Below are 27,349 nucleotides of genomic sequence, written 5' to 3'. Positions count from 1 at the left end.
TCATGACAGAGGTATGTCAGTATTTCACAGAAAAGTCCAGATGCATCCTATCTATACAAAGATTATCTATCTAAAAATAGCAGAAGTATACATATCATCCAGGTGTCCATTATCTAATACAAAAACCATCTTGTCTAGGACTAACAGAAGTAAGTCACTGAAAAATCCTGCTACTCCTTATCTATGCAGAGACTGTCTGCCAACTCCTCTCCCCCTCCCTGCATTCCAGCATTTCAGCTAACGAGGAAAATTCTTATCTACTTGGTTATTCTGTTAATGAGAATTTTCTGTTCATCAAAACAAGGAGGGGAGAACATGGATACCTTTCACTTCTGTATCCTGGGTCCACTGAGGTTCTCATAGCAAAGGTCATGCCCTGTATATTTTTCCATACGAGGATTGTGTAAAGCCCTCTTTTGAATAACTCTTGCCTAGAACTCTATGGGTGAGGCTTTACATGTGCAAGAAGCACGTGGGAACTATCGCAGAATTTACTTGTGACAGTGTGCATGTGGCTTTAGTTGGATGACAGCAACATGGTCATTCACATGTTCAGTTGCAGTGATGCAACTAAGGCCCTTGGGTCAATCTAAAATTAGTTTGTGCCCAGGCAGCTAAGAGGGCCAATGGCATCCTGGCCTGCATCAGGAACAGTGTGGCCAGCAGGAGCAGGGAGGTCATTCTGCCCCTGTACACTGCACTGGTTAGGCCGCACCTCGAGTACTGTGTCCAGTTCTGTGCCCCTCAGTTTAGGAAGGATGTTGACTTGCTGGAACGAGTCCAGAGAAGGGCAACAAAGTTGGTGAGAGGTTTGGAACATAAGCCCTACGAGGAGAGGCTAAGGGAGCTGGCGTTGCTTAGCCTGGAGAAGAGGAGACTCAGGGGTGACCTTATCACTCTCTACAACTACCTGAAGGGAGGTTGTAGACAGACGGATGATGGTCTCTTCTCCCAGGCAGCCCAGTACCAGAACAAGAGGACACAGTCTCAGGCTGCACCAGGGGAGGTTCAGGCTAGATGTTAGGAAAAAGTTCTATACAGAAAGAGTGATTGCACATTGGAATGGGCTGCCTGGGGAGGTGGTGGAGTCGCCATCATTGGAGGTTTTCAGAAGACTTGATGGGGTGCTTGGTGCCATGGTTTAGTTGTTTAGGTGGTGTTGGATTGGTTGATGGGTTGGACACGATGATCTTGAAGGTCTCTTCCAACCTGGTGTATTCTATGTATTCTAAGTTTAGACAATTTCGAGCTCTCATTTTTTGAACTCTGCAGATGTGCAGTAGGTGCAGCTGCCACCTTCCAGCTCTGTGACCCAGCAAGAGCGCTAATTAGGTGTATACCAGGCTTGAGTGACAAAGCTGGTAAATACTGACGTGCAGCACGGTCATGGGGATAAACTGCACCAACGCGTGGCAGGGGTGGTTATGGTGACCCGGACTATTGGCATTGGAGTTACCTACTGCAATGCACCGTGCCTTTGCAGGCAAGAATGAGAAATTGATCCTATTTTAGCCGCAGGAGTCCGCGGGTATTGGTGTGGTGTGGCTGCGTGCGGGTGCGGAACACGGGATAACGGAGGAAGGACAGGGCCCAGCAGGCACTACATGCAGCGATCTCCCGAACGATTCTCCACCGCGCGTGGGCCTCGGGGAGAGCGACTACAGCACCCAAACGCCTTTGCAGATCCCGCGCGTGCGCACAGGGGCGGAACACTTCACGGGAGGCAGCGGCTTCCGCGGCGCCCAGCGCCTTATTTTGCTGGCGAGGGCAAACGGGTGCGTCTGCGGCGCGGACCACAGCTCCCAGCGGCCACTTCGCATATCCCGCGCGTGCGCACGGCGCCGGTCCGGCCTCACTCCGCCGTTGTCGCCGTGGGTGGGTGGGTGGGGGGAAGGGAGTAAGCGCGGTGGTGAGGAGGAGGAGGAGGAGGAGGGAGGGGGGTAAGAGTTGAGAGTTCAGCCGCTGCTGTCGCTGCTAGCTCGGACTCATGATTCCCATATGCCCGGTTGTTTCGTTCACCTATGGTAAGTAACGGCGCCCGGGGCGTATCTGTGTCCGTGCGCGCGGGGGGGGGAGGGGATGCGGCCCGCGCGCGGGGCGGGGGACTGGGGCGGTGGGGTGTGGGCGAGGGGGGCCTGAGGCGCCTTGTCTGACCTGGCGCTTGCGCTCCTTCTGTCCCTTGTCTGTCCCCTTCTCTTCTCCCCCACCCTCCTCCTCCTCCTTTTTTCCCCTCCTGCTGGGCCTCCTGTCATGGCCCCGAACGCCAACGCCGCCGCTGCCGCCGCCTCTTCGTTGCCGTCGCCACAGTGCCCAGCCGGCTGGGAGAAGATGCCAAAATGGCCACCGGCAACTACTTTGGATTCACCCATAGCGGGGCTGCTGCCCAGTATAGGTAACGACCGCGACCCCTCCTTGCCCTGTCCCGCCCCTTTTGCTGTCCGGGCCCGCAGGGCCGTCTACCCATTTCGTCTCGGGTCCCGTGTCCCTGACGGGGATCTCCCCGCCCCAACGGGTTGCGGGCGCGGGACTGCCCTCACTCCGCGCCCCCTCCCCCCGGCATGGTCGTGCCTGGTACTTTTCTGCTTATTCGCCCCGCCCGCGGCTGTGTTTTCTTATGCTTCTAGTGATGGCCTCCCTGTATCTCAAGTAGTGTGAGGATAGGGAGGTGGAGGAGAGTACCGTGGAGGAGGAGGAGAAGAATCGGCGGCAGTATCAGGTCCCAAGGCCTCTAAATTAAAATGGCCACTTGCAGTAAACACCACCAGTGAGTTACCGTCAGCCGCCCCCAGGCCCTTCTTCTCCTTAAGCTTCAGGGAAGATGGAGTTTGCTCCCCATAGTTTTGCCCTCCACTTATGTCAATGTGGGAGGACAGAATCCTTTTCAATATAGGTTAGAACCCAACCTGTGGGAAACTAGATGGATAAAGGAAGATCCGAAGCACCAGAACATACAGGGGACTTCATTCCTTTGAAGCAGTGTTATAATTCACATCTTTAAGTAGAGAAGGTACTTTCAGGGCCAGTCACCTTTTGAAAAGATTTGTACTTTGATATCTAAAATCAGGACCGGGTCTTTTAGTGGAGCTTGGATACTTGAAACTGTGCATGTTGTAGAGATATACTGGTGTAAATCTTTGTATCTTTGTAGCTTTTGTGCTTTCAAATTAGGTATCAGAGTGTTAAAGTAATTGATAGCATCTGTCATCTCTTAGTTTCTGAAATCAGATTATGTAATTTGGAAAAAGAAACCCATATAAAATCAATAACGTCTTCATATTCTTGGTTTCTGTTGGAGTAGTACCTTAAAGTCTGCATTTGAATCTATGTTGCTCTTTTCATAACTCTGAAATAAAGACCTTCTTTAAGACCTTAGTTGTGGTTAATGGGAAAAATAGAAAAAGCAAATATATGAGACATTATTAACAGATGAATTCAAAAGTGTGCCACTGTTAGCTAGCTGGTAAAAATTGCATACGTGACAGTTTCAAGAATATGGAGTTTTTATGGTGGTCTTGGGGTAACTCCTAGTCATTTAAATACTGTCATCCTTCACACAGTGGATAAATTAAAATTTGTCTGAGGTGTAGGAACTTAAATACTGATGTTTGAAACAGTTACGAAGGCCAGATTGGTAGCTGCACAGATGTTACACCTTGGTTTGGGGAAATTCATGAGTATTGTGTGCAGGATTTCATAATGTATTTATTGTAAGCAGTGTAGTTCCCTGAATTGACCAGATGAGAATGGGAATCAATGTCTTTATTACTTTGTAAATACTACTTTTCATAAAAGGAATTTAAATCTTAACTCATTTCATATTTAATCAAAGGCAGCAAAAGAGCTAAGTGCCCTTTAGACCTGTAAATAATGGATTAGAAGCATTTTTTAATCCTTACAGTGTTGTCACTGCATGAAAGTTCCTGCTGCCCATATCATTCAAAATTCTTTATGTGCACTACCCCATAATTACATTATTACTCAATGAAAGAAGCAATAAATTATGTGAATGGTGGTATAGAAAATGTCTCTGGATATTGCAATACCTTTACAGTTTGTGCTTTCTGTGGTGTTAGGGCCTGAGGTTATAAATCTGCATGCAATGCAAACTGGATCTGTTAACTTTAACTGTATTTAACAGCCTGAAACATATATGGAATTTGGTGTAGTAGTCCTCTTTTCTTTGTATGTATGTGCTCTGTAGGTCGCCTGAACCACTGTGTGTCTCTTCAGTTTGAAATTAGAAACTTTCTCTTTCATGTTTAAAAAATTAGCATTCTTGATTCAGTACTGGAGAGAGGCATAGTTACGCATTTACTCCAAAGTGTGGAAATGCTGTAGGAGAGATGAGGGCATTGAGAAATGCTGAAACAGAGAAATGTGCAAATGTGGTAGTCTCAAATAACCTTGTGTTAAGATTCGGGTTTCTATTAAGATGAACTTTTAAGTGTCTGGGTTTCATCTTAGTGAGATTCTTGGGTAGTTACATGTGATTTGTTAGCTTTATATTACCTTCAAGTAGCATGAATATGACTAAGTGTTGTAAGGCTTCACAGGTAAAGGCAATTTTTGCAGTTCAAGTCCAGAACCTGTGTGTTTAGGTTAAGATGCAGTCTTCTGGGTAGCCATACAAAGTGAAATCTTCCAGTTTTAGCTAGTTTGGAATTCAAATGCAGTGTACAATGTTACAGGATATTCAAGGCTGGGGCAGAACAGAAAGGGAAGGTGAAATACTGTGGATTAGTTAAGTTAGCTATTGAGAATTGTTTGAGGTTGGAGTGATTTTTTTTATATATATTTTTTTTTAAATGTATACTAGTACTTGCAGTTATCTGTACTTTTGGTTTTTGGTGTCTGACCTGGTTGCCGCCTCCTCAGCTTCAGAAGTATTCTGCCTTTCAAGACACGTAAGGTCTGTAATTGACACCGCCTGCATCCTGGTTTTGGCTGCGATAGTTGTCTTCCTCATAGCCTAGTCCAGCACTATGTTCTGTATTGAGAGTGAGAATAATACTGATAACACAGTGATGTTTTAGTTGTTGCTAAGTAGCACTTAAGAAGAATGGCCAGCACAGCTGATCTTGTTAGGTGGGGAGGGGGGGCTGGGAGGAGTGGGATGCCTGTTGCTGCATAGGCATTAATCAGTATTTCATAGAATAAACAAATGCAAATGATTTGTTTCTGCGAACTTTAGGCCCACACTATCTTGAGTTGCGTCATAGAATCATAGAGTAGTAGGGGTTAGAAGGGATCTCCAAAACAGAATCACCCAGGGCAGGTGTTCTTAAAGCATACGCATTTTTAGCAGAAAATACTTCACTGAATGGAGGTAGAGCTGTGTAGTGCTGATTCTCTTTTGTTCCACCAATGTTAGTCTTAAGTGGTATCCTAAATATGCTGGTTTAGCTTATTTAATATACACTGCTACTGCTGCTTATAAAAAGATTTTGATAGATTTATTTTCAAGGCAGTGAGGTCCCACTCTCAAAAGAGTTATAGCAACATTTGAACAGTAAGGGGCTTTGGATTTGTTAAAGTGGGCTGTGTACAAGTATTGCAATTGACTGAAGATCAGGAGACAGAGGAAGTGGTGGTAGTTGGGGAGGAAAGATGCCTTGCTATTCAGAAGTGCTTTTTTTTTTTTTTTTTTTTTTAGAAGAGAAGTCTTCCAACTAGTTGAAATTTGTATCAGGCTCTTATTTTTAAGAGCTGAGTGCTTGGGGAAGTCTCCCTGTTAACAAAATAGAGATGTCCTTTATACTTGTAACCTCAAAATAGTTTGAAAGTAGGCTTAACTCTGGGGTGTTGAATTATAACCATTTTGTCTGCTACTAAAATGCAGCAATGGTAGCTTAAGGTGTAGTTGCATTATTGGTACTAGAAAAGCAAAGTGGTACCTCAAGGCAGGAGACAGAATCTTTTAAGAATTGGAATATGGTCTTCTATATTCGTGAAGTTTCTTTTCTTTTATAGAGAACTTGCCTTTTTTTCATGTTTAACATCTTTATTAATTACCTGGATGATGGAGCAGGGTGTCATCAGATTGATGATGACACAAAACTGGGAAGAGGGGCTGGTACACCAGAGGGTTGCCCTGATATCCAGAGGCATCTCAGTGGACTGGAGAAATGGACTGATGGGAACTCATGAAGTTCAACATGGAAAAGTGCAAAGTCCTGTGCCCAGGAATGAACCATATCATGCACCAATATAATACTGTATGTCCATGCTTCAGCTGGAAAGCAGCTTGGCAGAAAAAGAGCTGGGGGTCCTGGAGGACACTCAAGTTGAATGTGAGCCAGTAATGTGCTCTTGCAGCAAAGAAGGCCTTTGCTGTCCTGGGCTGCATTAGACAAAATACTACAAGCAGGTCAAGAGAGGTGATCCTTCCCCTCTAACTCACCACTGGTGAGGCCACAACTGCATTCTTATGTCCTTTTCTGGGCTCCCAGTACAAGTGGCATATGGCCGTACTGAAGAGAGTTCAGCAAAGGGACCACAAAGGTAATGAAGGGAATGCGCCATCTCTCTTATGAGAAAAGGCTTAGAGACCTGGGCCCATTGAGCCTACAGAAGAGAAGGCCCAGGGAGGATCTTGTTGATTTGTGTAAATGCCTGTAGGGGAAGTGCAAAGGGAACAGAGCCAGGCTTTTTCTCAGTGGTGCCCACTGACAGGTCCAGAGGCAGTGGGCACAAATTGAAATACAGGAAGCTCCCTCTGAGCATCAGGAAACACTTTTTTTCCTGGGAGGGTGACTGAGCCCTGTCACAGGTTGTGCAGTGAAGTTGTGAAGTCTCTGTCCTTAGAGATACTTAAAAGCTGTCTGGATATGGTCCTCAGTGACTGGCCTAAGGTGGCTCTGCCTCAGTGGGATTTAGACCTCCAGGTGACTTCTGACCTCAACCATTCTGTGATTTTGACTGGGAAAATGGTAGTACTTAGTACTTGTTCAGGCAGATGTAGCATCTCAAACTCAGTTCTTTTGTGTTTGTGTGTTTTCATCAGGAGCAAATCTCTTGACTAGACATGAAGTATAGGCAATGAATTGTCCATTATGTACAACAGAGTCAAGGGAGGTAGATACAGACCATATATTGCATCACTGTTACAGGCGCTTACGATTATGTTGTGATATACTGTGAGGAAAACATTGCAGAATTTGATCTGATTAAATCAGGTCATGAAACTAAATCTGAAGATTAACAAAACAGTAGGGCTGTAGTGAAAACATGAGGCTATTCTTTGTGGTGAATTACTAGTAGTGTATTGTTTAGCTATTGAGTAGCAATCAGGTTTTTTGTTTGTAGTGAAATGACACTAGGATATGTTTAGATACATGGAAGAGGAATGGCAACTCAAAATTGCTATAAAGAACTCTCCTTTTTAGGCTTTATGTAGTTAAACTGTAGAATATATTACTGAGAGCTGCTGAAAATTAACAATTCAGGAAAGAATTGTACATTTTTGTGCCTTCAGGCTTCTGTTTGGATTCTTAGTGAATTGTGCTACAGACAATGTTTTGTTTAGAATTGTAATAGGAAATAACAGCTTTCATTGACGTTCTAGAAAGATGTGTTCAATCTGGATATGCAGTCTTCATAAACTCTTTATGCCCATAGTGACAGGCTCTAGGAAGACAAGCAAACTTGCTTCTAACTACAGCTTACTATAGTGTGATAATTCATTTCACCATGTTAGGCTGTTTATTGTCAAGTGTGCTTAGGAAACATGAAAATTACTGAAACATGAAATTTGATCTGACTGGATATTCAGTAATCTCTTCCTAGGTTAGAAAGAAGCAGCAGATTGTAGTGCTGCTTTCAGTTTTTGTAGAGTTAGGTCATGCTTGTTTGAATCTTCTTATCCCTGAAAGAAAAACTGATAAACTGTCTTTTTACTATTCTGCCACTAACACAAACTTTGAGAAATCTAGCAGTTAGTCTGAACAAATGCAATTTCTCCAATGTTAAGATGTTCAAATGTTCCTAAAAGTTAAAATTCAAGAAATAAATCTGAATTAGTGGAGGTTATCTAATTTAAGATATTTGTATTTAAACTATTTCATGATTACCTTAAATGTTTTGCTAAGATAGCCTGAAATAATGCTTTAAATGGAGGTGGGGATTAAAAAACAAAACAAAACCAAACACAAAAATTAAACCAAAAGGAAAACAAGCAATTAAAAAAAAAATCCTGCAAGAAATATTATAGAAGTTGTAATTTCTGAGGAAGCTCCTAGTTTGGCTGGAGACAACATTGATTTTAGCCCTGGTCTAAACTATAGCATTCTTCAGAAAAATAAAAACAAGTAGGATGCCCTTTGCCTCTAGAAAGAGTTTTCAGTGTTCAGCACCCTAATCAGAGCTGGAATGACAGCAGGATTGATGTGTGTGTGTTGGATGTATGGAGATGCACTGGAGCAGTTTCCATGTGGCTTTTGTGCACTTGAAGGTTTTTCCTTCTACTGTATTAGATACAATAATTCAATACAAGATCTCATATAAGGTGTGGTGGTTTTGCTTATTTAGAAACCTATATGATACAGCTGTTTAAGACAAACTTGTGGTTTTGGAACTGGACAGCAATGTTTTCAAAGTGGACACCAATATTTTATTAATTGCTATTGATCAGCAATTTCTGCCTTCTAGGCAGCTTCTGACAATTTAAAGTGCCACCAGATTTTTTTTCCCCTTTGGAAGTCTGTATTTCTTTTTCTATATCAAAAACACTGATAGAGTTTCGCCGTTGAAGTTTTGGAAGTTCAGAAAGGTTGGTAAATTGCTGTTTGAATATTGTGGTTTTGACAATAGGAATAAAAGTTACCAACAAATATTAAATTTATGATTTCAATAATGGAGAAGTGATGGCTAATATCACCCATTTTGAGAGCTTGTTCTCAGAACATGGACCTTTTGTTGCTGGTTTTTTATTGCATCTTGGTCAAATGTTCATGTTTGGGCTGGTATTTTCCTGGCTAAGCATCTACCTAGAATTACATTTTATTTAAAGTTATACTACAGCTTAATTGATTTGTGTTGTTGTTGTGTTGTGAATTGGGCAGGGAGATCATTGTAGCTCTTTGTCTCTGTGTTTTAGAAGAGAGACTTTGCAAATGGGACAAAGTTTTACTTGTCATGCTGTTTCAGAATCAGAGTTCTGAGTGTACACAGCAGTATCAGATGTTAACACCATTAAAGCAACTGCAGAGTTGGCCGTATGTCCAGCTTGCAAAGTGTTCGGGTAAAGGTGCACCTGCCTTGGGAAGGCATTCTTTCATACTTAGTGAAAGGAGATTCATACAACAGATAGCAATGTGGGGTAGGCCAGTGTTTGTCCTGTGACCTTCACTCTGGGGTGAATTCTGGAAGATTGTGAGCCAGTGTGGCTCTTCACCCCACAGAAAATCAGACTGACATGGAGTTGGAGATTAATGTGGAGAATCACTGCAGTCAGTCTTATATAGGAGGTTTAATATCATAGTGGTATTTCATAGTAATATATGATGACCTCTTCCAATACTAATGTATCAAAAAGATTAGTATTTTCCAGAAGTAGTGTCAGGAGAAATTCCAGTATGCGTTAGTCAAAGGTGTTTTACAAATACACTTTTTTCATTCACAGTACTACAATAATTGTGACAAAATAATTTATTCCTGTGGTATTGAGGTTACTTAAGTAACACGTAAAAGATATGGCCAAGCTAGGTATACACTGGGATGTAAAACTTGTGAACCAGAAGGAAGCTTATTTGGGAGGAGGGAGCAGCAAGAGCATGGGAAAGTGGTGATACACATGTAGCAGTTTAAAGCAAGGAAGAAAGGACAAAACACATTTGGTAAGCTTCTGGATATTACTTTTTGTAATGGACTGAAGCCTTTATCTTCATATATAATTGATTGTAATTTGTACTGTGAATGCACTCTGGCTTAGTGAAAATGCAGTGAAATGGAAATCTAAGGTGGAAGATGAGCATTGAAGAGTGTATGTTGTTCCTAGAAAGTAGAATTAAAGTCACCTTGGTGCAGAAGCACTTCTATTATGATGATCAGCTAAAAAAATGAATGTGTGGTATGAATTAGATGCATTCTATTTGAGTGAGAATCTCTGATGGAAAAGGTAATACCAGTACAGTTGAGTACAATTTGAAGCTGACAAATGCTTCACCTATAACTCCTTAAATCAAAAGAATGATCTTTATTTTGATAGTAATTAAACCACTGCAAGAGTGTAATGTGAAGCTACTTTGAATTGAATGGTCATAACCTGTGTTTGCCTTACCTAAATGTTGCTTTTGAAACTGAAGCTTTTACAAACCTATGAAAACACTCATGACAGTGAGGGTTCTCAAGCACTGTAACAGGTTGTCCAGACCAGTCTTGCAATCTCCATTCTTGTATCAGAATCCGACAAGTCTTTTTTTTTCAACTTAAATTATTCTGTAAGTTTTTTAAGCTCCACCTAGTTTATAAAGCCAATTGGACTGAATATCTGTTCCTATGAAGATAGCTGGAATTCCTTGAACTACAAGATCCTAATAAGGATATTAGATTTTATTCTGAGGAAGAGAAGAACAGATTTACAAAGAAAACTGGGTAAAGTAGCAGATCAGTGAGTTAGCTTTTCTGCTGTGCTGCAGAACCTGTTTTTGTCCTTAGCCTATAGAAGACATGGAGTGATTTGATCAGATTTTTTTTTTTTCCCTTGTGCCACAGGATTAAGCTAAACTAATTTCTCTGTTGTGGTGAATAACATGCATGTGGTTTGTTACGATTGCTCAGTTGACATACTGTATTTCATTGTTACTCTAATAACTTAATCTTATGTGCCTAGATCATTTTGAGTCTTACTTATTAGGACTAAGTTGAAATACTTGATGTGGTTCAGTATGGAAAATTATTACTTATGGCAAAGATTAGTAAAAGAATTGTAGAGAAGGAGCTAGTACAGGTGGTTAGTAGAATGAGAAAAGTGGTTATTAAGTAGGAATAATTGTAGTGGAGTTCCCTAGGGACTGGTTCTGAGTCTTACTTAGTATTTATATTAGTATGGCTTATTGTGATATTTGATGAAAAGAGAACGTTGTCAATACACAAAAAACCTTACAAGAAGCCACCCTGAAAAAGTCCAACTAAAAAGAAAGCCTGTTTGGAGCACAGCTGAAACTTTGTCTGTAATTATTCAGATAATTTATGCCATCTGTAATGAAGAAAGATGATTAGATGCTACTAACACAGGTGCACAGATGAACTGCAAGAAAGATCATTCCATCTCAGCAAATGTGATGAGCTAGGAATCACCAAATAAGGATTAAAAACCCGTGTTAAATGAAGTTGGCACAGAAATCTTTGTGTGAATTAATTACATGAAAATGCTTAGTCATATTAATGTTAAAAGATTATTTTTTTTTATTAAGACTGTGGGGAGAAAAATAAGTGTCATAAATCTAGAAAAGATGTCACCCTGAATTTCTGTAATGTATCATAGTTTTTAAAAAGGAGGAAGCAGTCAGTTCTTTAATTTTTCATGCAGTCTTGCAAACTCGATCACTAGCTCTGCATGATGTTGCAGAAGCAAGGGGAACAGGTTTGCTAGAGTAAATATGGTTGTAGAACTGTTAGTCTGAGAAATCGAATGCTTTGGACTGTCAGTTCTATACCATGACAAGGAATTTTGAAGCAGAATAGCACAAAAGAAATTAAACGTATTAGAATCCTGTTAATAGTCCTGCTGATAGTGATGGTGATCTCTTCACAATATAAAAAACTGAAGACTGTCAGGTGGCTTTGGTCACAAAATTCTAAGAACAAAAGCATTTTCTTTGATGAATGGACCAGTTCTGTTACTGCATAGTGTGTTATGAGCACTGTATGGTATTTTGTAATAGTACTTACAGTTTCATAAAACTTGGACATTTTCTGAAGTTGGAAGTTGCTTCCTGGACAGATATTTGTTTTCCTACCCACCACTTTTTTTCCCCCCTTCCCCTGTATAAACCATATGTGGGTTCCAGCAATCAGCAGGCTTGTTTTTCACACTCTTCTGTTTCTCGTGTTTCTACCATGTTAGAAAAAGAATAAATAAAAGAATAAATAAATCATAGATTACTGATGGAGTAATGAGTTAAAGCAGTGTACTGAATAGCTCAACAAATAGCATAATTAGTAGCATAACTAGTATTGACAATAGAATAGCATGGCATAGTCAGGTTTGGTGTATAGGAGGAAGGAAGAGTAAGAGTGGGGATAGGCTGCAGCAAATCTTTCCTTGTTGGAAGTATTGGACTGTTGATGTCTTTAACTGCGTTGCAAGTTACAACAGTCTGCTGTTTCTGAGTTTGGTGTGGTTTTAGTAGATATGGTAATGGTGGTTACCTCAGAATTTGTTAATATATTACTTCTTTACTGCTAGTTGTGTAGATAATGTAGTGTAATTTTATGGATTGTGACACTTCTACTGCCAAAATAGCTTTCCTGAATTTCCTGGTGGAGTCTGGTTTCTCACCTTAAACTGACAAGAAGAGAATCTGCCTATCTACATAAATTGGGAGGAATTGTTTCAAGCAGTGCTTTTAAATCTTGCACTGCTACTCTTACACTAATAATTTGAAAGTAAAATGGAATGTAATTGAGAGTACAGCTCATAAATTAATTGAATTTGGATGGAATGCAAGTGGTCTTTTAAGCCATGAAGGAACTACAGTAGGAAAGAGGTGGAGTCCAGGCAGGGAAGATCAATAGTAATAAAACTTTCTTTGTTTCTGCTGTGAGAATGGGATTTTGGAGTATACTGAAGTTAATGGGCTCTGCTGTAATTACAGTGACAAAATCAGTTTTCCTAAAAATAAATGAAGAAAAATTATTAAATGCAAGGGACATGTAGAACTGGCTATTGCAAATATAATGGGATATATAGGTAAAAAGTGCATTGTTTCTGGTAGCTGCATCAGAGACAATATTTAAGACTTCAGGAAAAAAATCCCGTAACTTGTTCCTTTCGGTTTTGAGCATAACAGTACTGCCGTTGTGCCACCAAGTACACTTGCTTCAATTTTTTTTTTTCTATTTTATTTTGAAAAGTAAGAGGATACTACCATTTTGATAGGCATGGGGTTTGTTTTTAATGATGCTATGGAGGTGTGAATCCCTACAGAGATTCTTAAAGATTACTGAACAACACTGCAGGAGTAAGCCAAAATGTTGAGGAATGGCTTGAATCGCAGGGGCATAGTTCTATGGAACAGCTGCTTGAACAAAGTGTGTAGGCCGTACTCCATCTTAATGTTTGCTGCTCGCAGTGAGCAGGTACGCTGATATTAGGGGATTACCACGGCCTTGAAGCCTGGAGGATGTGCTGGCAGTTGCAAGTGTGGATGGGGCATGGAGGGTCATCGTGACCCTGGAGCTGTGCTTGCAGCTGTGAGTATAGATAAAGGATAAGTAAAACAAGTAGCTAATTAGAGAGGAATCTGCACGTAGACTCTAACTGTAGCTAGGCTGAATATTATGATGTAACCCTGGACTAATAGCCAATGAAATGATTACACTTGTGCATATTTAGCTGAAATGCTATATAAGCTGTGCTTTCTAACAATAAAGTTGAAGCTTGCTTATCAATCATATTGATTGCTGCGAGTTTTTCCCTCACCCTCCTCGCCGATGGATTTCTCTTCCTGACACCAAAATACTCAGAATAATCACTCAATCCCTACCTCCTATCATTGTTCCCAGGTAGTGATTCCTGCTCCTCACCCCCAGTTTTCTTTGTTTAGAAACAATCATTCTAAACTTACAATGCACAATTACATATCAGTCTAAGACAACATCATACACAGTTGTGCATCTCTACAGGACAATAATATTAGTTTCTGTTCAAATTATTAAACCTTTGAAACCATCCTTTTTAATTTCCACTTTTAATATTCAGTCATTCTTGATAAATAGCCATGTGCTAATGTCCTACCTGCAAATTTTAAGAAAGGCAGGTGAGTTTTGGCATGTCTTTGGAAGATTGCCAGAGCTCTGGTAGCAGTCTTCTTGCTTGATGTGACTGGTCTTCTGATACTTCACGTTGTGAAGCACTGGACTACTGTATGAGTGAGTGAGGCCAGCTTTTATAATTCTAAACTTTGATGGGAAAAGGCCCCTATCAGATGCATATTTGAATCTCTCTACATTAAGAGTTCTAAGCAAATTTTCATAGAAGTGTTTAAAATCTCATTACTTTAGTATGGTTTATTGAAAGACTTCATACGAGTGCAGGTTGGTAATAAGCTTTCACAGGAAAGTAGTATTTTTCCTAGATAGATCTGGTATATTGAAATACTAAAGCATTTAAAAACTCACTGATCATGAAAAGAACAGTTTAAGGCTTCTGTATTGTTTGTGTTAAAGACTGGTGTTCCACTGCTTGAAAAAAAAAAATTAAAAAAACCCAAGTGCCCCCCTTTCTTAGGCAGTCATCACTTGTGTGATAAGCATGCAGCCACAGAACTTGCAGAATGATAGACTTTTTAACGGGAGTGGAAGAGAGGTACTAAAATTCATTTAAGTGTATGCATACATAGATCTCTGCTCCAGGTCTGTTCTATGAACAGACAGCTACTAAAGCAAGGATTTTGAAATGTGTAGGTGTTAGCTTAGCATGTTGGATTAATTATTTACTGTCTTTTTCCCATATAGCCAGCAGCCAGCATCGGGTGTAGCTTATTCCCATCCAACTACAGTTGCTAGCTACACTGTCCATCAAGCACCAGTTGCTGCGCACACAGTTACTGCAGCCTATGCTCCAGCAGCAGCTACAGTCGCAGTAGCCAGACCTGCTCCAGTAGCTGTTGCAGCTGCTGCAACAGCTGCTGCTTATGGAGGCTATCCTACAGCACACACAGCTACAGATTATGGTTATACACAGAGGCAGCAAGAAGCTCCACCACCACCACCTCCTGTCACTACACAGAATTACCAGGTGAGTTCTAAAAACTTACTTCTATTGCATGATTCTCTTTTACTTGTAATGATGCGTTAAAGGAGGAAGCTAGAATGTGAAGTGTCTGCAGAGGAATATCATCGCTAGTACTACAGGAACCAAGAGATTCCATCTAAACAGGAAGAGGGACTTTCCACAAGGACACGCAGTGATAGGATAAGGGGGGTAATGGCTTTAAAATGGAAGGGTGGATATAGATCAGGTATGAAGGAGAAATTCTTCACTACAAGCATGGTGAGGAACTGGAACAAGTTGCTCAAGAGAAGTCATGGGTGCTCTGTCCTTGGAAGTGTTAGTCTGGACTGGATGGGGCTTTGAGCACCCTGGCCTAGCGGAAGGTGTCTCTGCTGATGGTAGTAGTGCTGAAACTGAACAATCTTTAAGGTCCCCTCTAGCCCAAACTATTCTATGATTTTGTTATAAGCAGTGAACTTGATGTTTACTTCCAAGTAGTTCTGTGAAACTCCTGCTGTAAAGAGTAGTACTATTTTGTCTCAGCTAGCTTCACATGAGAGTAGCATGCAGTAAACTGCATCGGGGGCTGATTAAAAAAATGTTCCAATAAAAAAATTCAGTGGATGTAGAAATAGTTCCCCTGTAAGGATCCTTGAGTGCTACAGCAGTTCTGGTACCAACGTAAGAGGATAGAAAATTGCCCTGAGAGAGGAGCTACCCTTTGGGTAGTCAATAGTACCCTTTGTGAGATTACACCTAATCTCATCTGGTTACAGCCTTCTACAAAAGGGAACTTTCTGCCTGTTTTAATCTTGGATGTTGAAATAGTATGTCTCTTATAATATTTTTTTAAACTTTTTAGTCCTAAACTTACCAAGACTTTATCTAGATTCTGATTAGTATTTTGCTTTGTTTAGAAGGACTGTACTTTTGCTGCATGTTTTCAGTTCTCTTGTAAGGCTTTTATAATTTGTAACATGGAAATAAATCATAACATAGGAGGCTTTCCAATAGCTCCTGTATGAATAATTAGAGATCAGTTATTAGATGCATTTGGACAGAAAAGAGAGTCCCCTAAACTGAGTAGAAGTGATTCCAGTTTACACAAATTGGATGGAAAAAAAAATTACTGTTATTTCTTGGAACTTAAAAAAAACCCTCACAAACATGTTAGTACATTTCAGCTACAGTAGTTCATGCTCTGCTTGGTCCTCAGATGATCAGCTCTTTATGTTTCACTATAAATATAGTGAGAATGAGATAATATATGTAAATACATACAGTGGCTTCCAGTCCCTCCTAAGCTTACTAGCCATCTCTTGAGTTGGTGAGGTGTTAAATGGGCTCTTTGCTACTTGCTACTACCACATGGTTTCCTAATGGTGTAGAAAGTAAAGGAGGCTTTAAATGTATTACTTTGAAAAACTTAACTAAAAAGAGTATTGTTAATGATGAGGCTTTTAAAGCAAATATAGCATCATGTTTAGAAACTAGTGAATTTGTTGTGGTTTGTAGAAATGGACATCTCCTTGGAGATCTGTGGTGATTTTTTTTTTTTAACTTCATATTTTACAGAAATGTGGTCTGATAAAGTCTTCATGAAAAATTAGTGGGTGGCTGATTTTCAGTAAAAAAAAATTGATGGGGAAAGTGATTTAATATCATAAGGTTAATTCCTATATTAAATTGGAAAAAGACCGTCAGGGCATTTTTCATGCCTGAGGTATCTGTAAACATAAATTTAATTTCTTTAATGCATTTATATATACTTCATCTGTAAGTGATTTTCATTCTGCTTTTTAAATCTGGCTTTTTCTTCAGATACTTACTCAAAAGAGAAATTTCCTTATTTTTCCTCTCTCTTTAATTTTAGGATTCCTATTCTTATGTTCGATCTACTGCCCCAGCTGTAGCTTATGACAGTAAACAATACTATCAACAACCAACAGCAACCGCAGCAGCTGTGGCTGCTGCTGCCCAGCCTCAGCCTTCAGTAGCTGAATCATACTACCAGACAGGTGGGTGTCATGAGTCAAACTACTGTCATTATGCATAGTCTGTGCACTAAAACTCAAGATTTTTTTTATTTTTTTTTGCTTTATCAGGATTTTTAGGTTGGTTTTTTTTTTCCAATTTTGTCACTCAGTCTCTGCCTGTGTATATGACTTTGCTCTGCCTTGAACTTGGACATTATTCTGGAGATGCCATGAGTAGCTATCTCTAGGGTTTGGATTGTTGCTAAATGCAATCAAAACATGCTTCTGGGTGGACTTCTTGTTGAAGTAGCTTCAAATAGGCAACAGTGGATTCATACTATACCTTGATTAGAAAGACTTTTACAGCTCTTTAGTTACTTAATGTGTGTAGTTCTTAGTGATACCATTATTGCTACAAAGCACAAATCCTATTTGCCTTTTTTTTTTTTTTAACTTTAGTTGAAAATAATAGGAAAATTTAGGCCTGTTTTAGTTCAGTGTAGTTCAGTAAAGCCACTGAATTAGAAGGTTGATGGTAACACAGTAAAAAATAAATTGGAGGCTTAGTAGTGTGAGCTGTGAAATGATTAAACAGTTGGGTGATGCACAGTACCAAATGCATAACCATGATGGGAGGAAACCAAACCAACAATAAAAATCAACCAACACCCCCCCAAACACCACTTATTATGCATTTCTGCCTTTCATATTGTTAAGTATCACTTAATGTGGTTTGCATTTTATTCAACTAAACCATGTCAACGTTTGTATGCTTCAATTTTCTATCCTCATTAGCTCCAAAAGCAGGGTATAGCCAAGGCGCAACTCAGTATACCCAAGCCCAGCAAACGCGACAAGTGACAGCAATAAAACCTGCGACCCCTAGTCCAGCAACAACAACATTTTCTATATATCCAGTATCCTCTACTGTGCAGCCAGTAGCGGCTGCAGCTACTGTTGTTCCATCCTATACTCAAAGCGCAACTTACAGCACAACAGCAGTTACTTACTCTGGTAAGAATTTTGCCTATTATGTTACTGGGATCTTTGTAATAGCGATGGGAGCATCTTACAATACTCAGAATTTTAGCAGGTCATGTTGAATTGTGTCGGTCTACTGAAAAACATCAGATAATTCAGTCATAATGGCAAAATATTTTGCTGTATCTTTAGAATAGGTTTGATGTTTGTATGTGCTGCTTCTTTTACTTGTGAGAGAGCATTGGCATTGCTACATAACATAACAAGAGATGGTGATGTGAGGGAATAATAAATAATAAACACATCCACACAAATATTTCACAGGAAAATGGGAATGGAGTGTGTTACCAACAAACAGCACTTAAAATGACAGAGAGGAGAAGACCAATATAATTCTTGTTAAGTTTGAGCTGTCTTGACCCAAAATGAGAGAGGCGTGGGTACTGGAAAAAAGGCATTTCTTGAAACATTGGAAATTCCAAAAAGTAGCTAAAGATGAAAGATGTTAATTTTATGGCAACATAGTAATCAACTGGCATATTATAGCCACCTTGACCTTTTTGTTTTGTTTTATTTTCTGTTTAGAAGGGGATTGTGAGACTTTTTGAGGCAGAAAATGATCAGAGGATTAAAGTACTGAAACTAGTAGATGTAGAAAATTTGTGCGGAAAACTGGCTGAAAGATAAAAAAGCCCAGTTTCCTTGATTTATTCAGTTTTGATACTAGGAATCAAGGACTGCATAGCCAGGTTGTAGTGGGCAAACACCGCTCTGCACTAAAACTATTTCAGTCAGTAAAACAGAATGTAATAGGGCTAGCTATTCTTTTTTAGCTTGTTTGTTTGTTTGTTTTTCCTTTCTCTGCCTACTGTCTGTTCTCCTTGCTGTTTGCAAACTTGAGCAGCAGATTTGGTTCTGGAAGACTGCATACTTCAAGTGGCCCTTGTCAAGTCTTTTATTGAAATTCTTATTACATTGTACTCAGTCTTGCCAGATGCACTAAATTTCACTTTCAGTTTGCTCTGATTTATCTAATGTAATCAAATGCCTGCAAAGATACATCTAAAATCAAATATATTATTGCTGGTACAATTTGTAACCATGTATTTGTGTGCTGTGAAACATGAAGAAAGATTCAGACTGCCTAACTAGACCTCAATAAATTATTTATATCCTGCCCTTCCCCCACCTAAACTCTATTATGCAACATATTCTGAATTAGTGTATTATGTAATTGATACATGATGTACAGTGATGTAACATTTATTTCATTTTCATCTTTGAGGTACTTCTTACTCTGGCTATGAAGCTGCCGTGTATTCAGCTGCATCATCCTATTACCAGCAGCAGCAGCAGCAACAGAAACAAGCAGCAGCAGCAGCAGCTGCTGCTGCTGCAACAGCTGCTTGGACAGGGACCACCTTTACTAAAAAGGCACCATTCCAAAATAAGCAACTGAAACCAAAACAACCTCCCAAACCACCCCAGATCCACTACTGTGATGTTTGTAAGATCAGCTGTGCTGGACCACAGGTACCTGTATTATGTAATATTCTGCTATAGACTTCAGTTGTGATTTCTTCAGGTAAAAAAAAATTGATCCCAGTAAGAATATCTGTAAACTTTTAAAGACCTGATTCTATATTTTAAAGGAATAATCAAAATATGTGCTATTACAGAAAGAGTTACTATAAGAAGACAAAAAGTTAAATCCCCTAAGCTTGTACAGAGGAGCTTCAGCTGTACTTTGGGCTTCAGAAATATTCCAGACTTTTAATCTGATTTGCTCTTTTAGCATAGTCAACTTCTTAGAGAATACTTTTCTCAAAATGATGAAATTACATATATTTTGTGAATGGTAAGCCTGAAAGTTTATTCTTCATTGCATTCCAGCATCCTGGCTTAGTTTCGCAATGAATATGCGTGTGTAGAAAGTAGATAGCAATCCATGCAGAATGTTTGTATGTCTGTCTGGCTAAACAGCTCTTACTCTTTAGGCAAACTTGTCATTATTTCTGAAACTACCTGGATTGCCAGTGTTGATACAGGAACACACATCAACTTCTGCATTTTGCTTTCAGCACAGCTTTATGCATTACTGTGACCGTTTGACGCTGTGCCTTTAAGAAAGGGGCACACTGGCTAAATGTTTATAAAATATTTTGGTATTCTAAACGAATTTCATTGGTAGGATTGTGGGAGGTGAGGTTGGGCCCGGCGCAGCTGGGAACTTTCTCTCAGTCTTCCTTCCTTCGCTGTCCCTTTCGGCTGGATCTGCTTCTGGGCTTCTTGCCAAGAGATAAGAACTAACTCCCTCCCTGTAACAGGCCTGTCCGTTTCTTCCCCTGTCCTGCTAACCATCCTCGTCTCTTCTTCTACCTCTTTGGGGGAGAAGGGAGGTAGGGGGTGAAGGGGGGCATAGGGGGAAGCCCCCTCTGTGGGGGGTCTGGTTTCTGATAGTGTTTATTTGCTGTATATTCCTGTATTATATGTAAAATACCTGTATTTGTTGTGTTACATATAATCTGTTTCTTTGTAAAATATAATCTCATTTCTCCGACTGGGTTTAGCCGTGGTCTCTTTCTCAGTGGGGGAGGGAAAGCAGAGCCTTTCCTTTCAAACCACTACAATTACTTACTTTTGAACTTTTTTTTTAGAACCCTGGATACACTTGATCACTGTGGTCTTGTAGTCTGAAAATGGAGAATAATTGTGCAATGCAGAAAACAATCGTTTTCTGATCATCCCAAGTTTTCAGTCATAGTACCTGTTAACCACTACTTGACTGAGGAACTGAGAAGTTAGAAAAAGAAAACAAATATTGTGTTACCTAAAAGTGGAAATTTCTTGGCCTTGGAAGTGGCTTGCTAATGCCTTAGAGTATGTCATATTGGAGAAATGTTCAGTGTAGGAAGTATTTCTGTGTTCTATATTAAATAGATTCACATGGATGATGAACAAACAGTGCAAAGACAGCTTATTGTGTGTGTATGTTACTTATTTAAACAGACTTATAAAGAACACTTAGAAGGCCAGAAGCACAAAAAGAAAGAAGCAGCATTAAAAGCTTCCCAGAACACCAGTAACAGCAGCACTTCAGCTCGTGGAACTCAGAATCAGTTACGCTGTGAGCTTTGTGATGTGTCTTGTACAGGGGCAGATGCTTATGCTGCCCATATCCGTGGCGCCAAGCATCAGAAAGTAAGAGGTTTCTCTTGTTTTTATTATGCAAGTGTCCTGGTTTAAGCTGAGAATTTTCTGCCTAATATCTGGTACAGCGTTGTGGTTTTGATATAGTATGAAAATAATGCTGATAAAGCACTGGTGTTTCAGTTGTCACCACGCATTTAGTAGGTGGTGTGCAATTGCTTCATAGAATATACGTGTCCACCTTCTAGGGTTTGCTTTGCCAAGATCACTTTGTGAAGAACCAATAGCTAACTTATTAGTTATGTTGAAGTTTGTGTTACTGTCTTTGTGAGATAACTATATAAAATGATGTATTATGAATTTATCTTCATTTTTACAGGTAGTCAAGTTGCACACAAAACTTGGCAAACCCATTCCTTCAACTGAACCAAATGTGGTTACCCAAGCAACTTCCTCAACATCCACATCTGCTTCTAAACCAACTGCCTCTGCTTCAAATATAGCAACAAGCAGCAGTACTGTGAACTCCTCTGTTGCATCCTCTGCGGTGAAAATTCTTACTCCCACAGTAAACACACCACTTAACACTGCGTCCAACAGCAAAACATCTTCTTCTGCTGCTAATATAGCTGTTAAGAAAATATCTACACCGAAAATAAACTTTGTTGGCAAGTACAGAAGTCAGTCTTTATTTTGAAACCTCAATTATTCTGGATTTTTTTTTAAGACTTAGAGAAGAAAATAAAAATGTTATTTAGTTAATTTAAGCTTGAGTAACTCTAGTGTTTAAGAGAACTGTAGGTGAAAATAAGAATGTATAAAAAATTTACTTCAGAATGTATGATGGTTTTGGCCCATTTGTCTTCATCTGATCTTTCTTAGAGGCTTCTTCCACCTTCACTTAGTAGCTGCTAGAGTGTTGCAGTTTTAGTCCAGTTGGTCTTAATTTCAGTTTACAGCCTGTGCTGTTATGGCAACCTGTGTTAGGTTGGCAGGTGATAACTGGGATATTGAAACATCCTTGTAACCATGGAATGTGTTTTTGAAATGAGCATGGCAGACATTTAGATACTGGAAGCAGCTCTTCCAGAATAAGATGTCCTGCTAAAGAAGGAAAGACGTAGGCAGTTGCAACACAGAGTATGCTGTCTTTGTTAGTACAGATGTCATAGAGTTTTGAAGTACTTTTTTGGATTAATTTCCAAAAATAAGTCTAAAAAAAAATTATTAAAACATAGTTGGTCAGTTGTTCCCATTCAGTCCTATCTCTTTGGAAAAGGCATGAAAAATAATAATGAAAACAGCAGTCATATAAAGAGGAAAAAAAATTCTTCTGAAATAATCTAGTACTGAGAAAAACATATTCTTAAACTTTTTTAAAAAATACCTTTAGTTGTATTTAAAAGACATGTTAAGTTTTAACTAATTTTAAAAGACTGATAATAATTTGGTCAGAATATTGATATTTGCAAATGAAGTCTTCAGATTGCACATCGTGTGTAATTACATTCTAATTTTGTGAAAATTAATGGTTTAACTTTTTGAATTGTAGGTGGCAATAAACTTCAGACAACAGGAAGTAAACTGGAAGAAATGAAATCAGCTGAAAGTGTTAAAACAACTCCTGCTGCTACAGTACCAACACAGGAAGTAAAATCAGACACAGCAGCTGAATCTGTGGCTCCCACAACTCTTGCTGCCTTGCAAAGTGATGTCCAGCCAGTTGGCCATGACTATGTGGAGGAGGTATTGATAGATTATTCATTGATTACTTTCATGAAAAGATGTTCAATATGAAACAGAAACACAAAGTGATTGACATTGGCAGGGACGTCTGGTAATATGGTTCAATCTCCTTGCTCAAGTAGAGCCACCTTGAGCCATTGCCCAGAACTGCACCCAGCTAGCTTTTGAATGTCTCCAAGGACAGAGACTCCACAACTTCACTGAGCAACCTGTGACAGGGCTTAGTCACCCTCCCAGGAAAAAAAAAAAGTGTTTCCTGATGTTTAGAGGGAACTTTCTGTATTGGAGTTTGTGCCCTCTGCCTCTGGACCTGTCACTGGGCACCACTGGAGAGTCTGGCTGTGTTTTCTTTGCACCTTTCCTTCAGGTATTTACACAAATCAAGAAGATCCCTTCAGCCTTCTCTTCTGTAGGTTGAGTAGGTCCAGTTTTCTCAGCCTTTTTGCATAGAAGAGATGCTTCATTCCCTTCATTATCTGTTGGCCCTTTGCTGAACACTCTTTAGTGTGGCCTTGTGTCTCTTGTACTGGGAGCCCAGAAAAGGACAGAGGAATGCAGTTGTGGCCTCACCAGTGGTGAGTTAGAGGGGAAGGATCACCTCTCTTGACCAGCCAGTGGCCTTCTTTGCTGCAAGGGAACATTGCTGGCCCATGTTCAACTTGAGTGTCTACTAGGACCCCCAGGACTTTGTGCCAAGCTGCTTTCCAGCTGGGCCACCACCACCACATGAGGTGGGTACAGGACTTTGCCCATTTCTCTAGCCTATTGAGAACCCTCTGAAGGTCAGGGGAACCCTCCATCATATCAGCCCCTCTTCCCAGTTTTGTGTCTTCAGCAAACTTGTAGTGGCTACACACAGCCCCATGCAGATCATTGATGAGGATGTTGAACAGGACTGGGCCAAGTATTGACCTTTGGCACATGCTGCTAGTTAACCAGTCTAAAACTAAGTTTCATTCTGCTGATTGCTGCCCTCTGGTCCTCGCTATTCAGTCAACTTTCAATCCACCTCTCTGTAATCTTATCCAGCAGATAGATCAACAGCTCTTTATGACAATATTATGGTCATATTACTGAAGTTGAGTTAGACAATACAACAGAATTGCAGAATGGTAGGGTTTGGAAGGGACTTCTGGGTGTTATCTAGGCCCACCTTGCTGCTTAAATAGGTTCACCTGCAGCAGGTTCTGTGGTATCAGGTCCAGCAGGTTTTGAATATCTCCAGAGAAGGAAACTCCACAACCTCACTGGGCAGCCTGTGCCAGTGCTTGGTCATCCTCAAAGTCCAGAATTTTTTCCTTACATTCAGGTGTAAATTCCTGTGTTTGAGTTTGTGGCCGTCACCCCTTTCACTGTCGCTGAGCACCACTTGAAGAGTCTGGCCTCGTGCCCGTGACATCTGCCCTTTAGATATTTATAAACATTGGCCGCTTGTTTTTAAGCGTATCAACACTGATCTATCAGACTTGTCATTTCATTGCAGCAGTTTATCAAGCTGATCAAGCATGACTTTGCTTGGTGAAGCCACGCTGACTACTTCTGAGGTTTTTCTTTCCCTTAAGGTTCTTGGAAATGTTTTCCAGGAGTAGGTGCACCATCACCTTCCCAAAGATCAGTGTGAAAGTGTCTGACCTGTAATTCCTTGGGTCCTCCTTGAAGAATGACAAGGCATTGAACCTGTAAAGGCTTGTGCACATGTTTGTTTTTGTATTGAGCATGTTTCTTTTATGCTCAGTTGGGAATTCTTGATGTGGTTGTCAAGACATAAGTGAATGAAGCCTGATGTAAACTTTTAATTGTTTCCAGGTTTGTAATTACTCAACTCAGTACATTCAAGCTTGAGTTTACTGTGTACTCTTCAGAATGGGAGAGCTTGGTTCTTTCTTCTTTACAGAGCACAGTGTGTCTTGTCAGAACTGGAGGTTCTACTTTGCCTTCTTTCAGTTATTCTGTGAAATTTTTAACATGTGTTGAGGCAGCTATATATTATGTAGTGCCACTGAAATAGATTAATTTTCACGTGGCCTTTGCTTTGGGGTTTTTTGTATTGGTTTTAGGGGTTTTTCTAAAGCCGAATGTGTTTAAAACTTTGTTTTTCAGGTAAGAAATGATGAAGGAAAGGTGATCCGCTTTCACTGTAAACTCTGTGAATGCAGTTTTAATGATCCTAATGCCAAGGAGATGCACTTAAAAGGGAGGCGGCACAGGCTTCAGTACAAGGTTAGTGGAAATGCTAATCCTTTTATCTGAAAATTCACCAGATGTCAGCTGACTGATCACACATTTCTGTGTTGAAAGCCTAGACAAAAGTAGGTAGTCTGAATGAACATATATAGAAAGGTAGAGAAACACATTTTGTCAAGAATATAGTCTCTAAAGGAGTAATGCAGACTGTGGAAAATACATTTTGTAGTTTGGGGTTTTTTTTTAATAAACACTTTGAACATTCAGACTACATTAAAAGAAGGTACAGAATATGCAAGCAATGTAGCTTATTTGTTGTGTTTATTGTGAATTTCAAGCAGTGTAAAATAGCAGTGTCACTAGTTTTGACAGGTTAAATCACATAAACCGTTTGTGGAGACATCTGAGAAACAAGCATTGCAGGTTTGGGTTTTTTACCGTCGTGAACAGAGACACCCTTGTATCGACATACAGAGAGCATTTTCGTCATTGTAAGACTGTATTGGAAGAATCTATTACGGTCACAGGAGATAGTGTGCCTGCATAATTATGAAAAGGATGAAAGAAAAGAAGACATTACAAAAAATGTTACTCAGTAACTCATGATTATGCTCCTGTAGGAGGAATCCTTAAGGAACAGGGCATCAGGACGCACCCTATAGTTAAGAGGAAATGTTTTTTTCAGAAACTAGTCATCCTGCTACAGTACAAACAGCAAATTACTTTATTTCATGTAACTTTTTAATCTTAAGATGCTTTGTTGTCATACAAGTGAAGAGGAAGTTCTTTCTTCTAAAATACTGTACACAAGTTTTTCTTCAACTGCTCACTCAGTGCAGTTCTAATAATGCATTTTAGTCCCCTTGTAACCTTGAGAATCGGAAAGACATTTATTTTATTGTGTTTCTGAACTAGAAAAAAGTAAACCCAGACTTACAAGTAGAGGTAAAGCCCAGTATTCGGGCAAGAAAAATTCAAGAAGAAAAGATGAGGAAACAGATGCAGAAAGAAGAATACTGGAGAAGACGAGAAGAGGAAGAACGCTGGAGAATGGAAATGAGGTAATGCATTCTGGTTTATTAATGAATGGGAAAAAGCCGCAGTCAGATTACCTGTAACTAATTTTGGTGTTGTAGCTATTTATTTTGAATAGTTGTTTTGGGAACTGCACTGTCTTGCTTCAAATTAAGTTGTCATTATCCCTCTGAGTTTTTTTGATAGTGTTTGGGCCCTCTGAGGTGTGCAGACTTATTAGAATTATTTTGCCATAAATACAGACCCACTTTCAAAATAACCATTCATTTTAGTTACCCTCTAAGGACACTCAATTTACTTAAGAGTTGTAGGTATTAACATATATATAATGAGAATGCTTTGATCACACTTAAGGAGATATGAAGAGGACATGTACTGGAGGAGGATGGAGGAAGAGCAGCATCATTGGGATGACCGTCGCAGAATGCCAGATGGAGGATATCCTCATGGTCCTCCAGGACCTCTAGGCTTGCTGGGAGTTAGACCAGGAATGCCTCCTCAGCCCCAAGGACCAGCTGTGAGTTTCTTATCTAGAGGGGAAAAAATATCATACTTCTGGGAGGTACAGTTAAGAACTATAAATTATTCAGTGTTAATTCAGTTGACTACACTGTTCCTTTATTAAAGATTTGGAAAAGTGGAGAGGAAATTATGTGTAAATGAACCTGTTGAGGTGGACCTGTCTTCCAAAAGAAGTCCACTGAAATGACAAAAGAATGTCTTACAGACAAATACTGTTTCTTTTGAAATACAAGTCTCTCTGGATTTTTGTACCACTTTTTAAAAAATTTCATTATACACATTATTTATTGAATTGTATTCCAAAGTACAGACAAAAATTTGGATTGCCAGTCTCAGGATAATGCTTAGTAGTGGGTCATACCTTGGGGGTCAGTAACAAGTGCAGTGCCACATCTTAACCTGGGATTTTGTCCTGGGATTTGTCTCTTTAGCACCTTATTGATGATCTAAAAGGTGGTGGAGTAAGTGCACACTCTGAAGATTTGCAGCGGGCACAAAACTGGATCAATTTCAGGGTGAGAGTGTAGTATGATACCTTGAGGGCAGGGCTGCTATACGGAGGGGCCTGGGCAGACTGGAGGAATGGACCAACAGGAACTTTATGGAATTCTGGAAGGACAGATGCTTAATGTTGCACTTGAGAATGGAGAACCCCTTGCACTGAGGGGTGGGGAAGTGACAGTCTGGGAAGCAGCCCTGCTGAAAGGAATCTGTGGATCTTGGCAGATACTAAGCTGAACATGAGTCAACAGTGTGCCCTGGCAGCAGTGAAGGCCAGTAGCATCCTGGGTTGTGTTACAGGTGTATAATTGGTAGATAA

The 27,349-nt window shown here is 40.0% G+C and overlaps 1 protein-coding gene and 1 non-coding gene across 2 annotated transcripts in view; both read left to right on the top strand.

Moving 5' to 3' along the window:
* Window positions 1-1,910: 1,910 nt before the first annotated feature.
* ZFR (zinc finger RNA binding protein) overlaps window positions 1,911-27,349 on the top strand; it is a 41,616-nt gene continuing 16,177 nt past the window's right edge. Inside the window, exons 1-12 of the mRNA XM_054178111.1 lie at window positions 1,911-2,024; window positions 2,308-2,392; window positions 14,677-14,959; window positions 16,809-16,953; window positions 17,707-17,925; window positions 19,178-19,425; window positions 20,902-21,093; window positions 21,422-21,722; window positions 22,595-22,788; window positions 24,889-25,008; window positions 25,888-26,033; window positions 26,362-26,524. Coding sequence (XP_054034086.1) covers window positions 1,988-2,024; window positions 2,308-2,392; window positions 14,677-14,959; window positions 16,809-16,953; window positions 17,707-17,925; window positions 19,178-19,425; window positions 20,902-21,093; window positions 21,422-21,722; window positions 22,595-22,788; window positions 24,889-25,008; window positions 25,888-26,033; window positions 26,362-26,524 — 2,133 coding nt within the window. The 5' untranslated portion in view covers window positions 1,911-1,987. The remainder of the gene's footprint in view (window positions 2,025-2,307; window positions 2,393-14,676; window positions 14,960-16,808; window positions 16,954-17,706; window positions 17,926-19,177; window positions 19,426-20,901; window positions 21,094-21,421; window positions 21,723-22,594; window positions 22,789-24,888; window positions 25,009-25,887; window positions 26,034-26,361; window positions 26,525-27,349) is intronic.
* On the top strand, window positions 11,530-11,664 carry LOC128899546 (small nucleolar RNA SNORA66). The gene has a single exon (XR_008463138.1). It is a non-coding gene; the product is annotated as a small nucleolar RNA SNORA66 (small nucleolar RNA).

The sequence above is a fragment of the Dryobates pubescens genome, chromosome Z (assembly GCF_014839835.1).
Source record: "Dryobates pubescens isolate bDryPub1 chromosome Z, bDryPub1.pri, whole genome shotgun sequence".
NCBI classification, from domain to species: domain Eukaryota; kingdom Metazoa; phylum Chordata; class Aves; order Piciformes; family Picidae; genus Dryobates; species Dryobates pubescens.
This window is presented reverse-complemented; position numbering and strand designations above follow the sequence as displayed.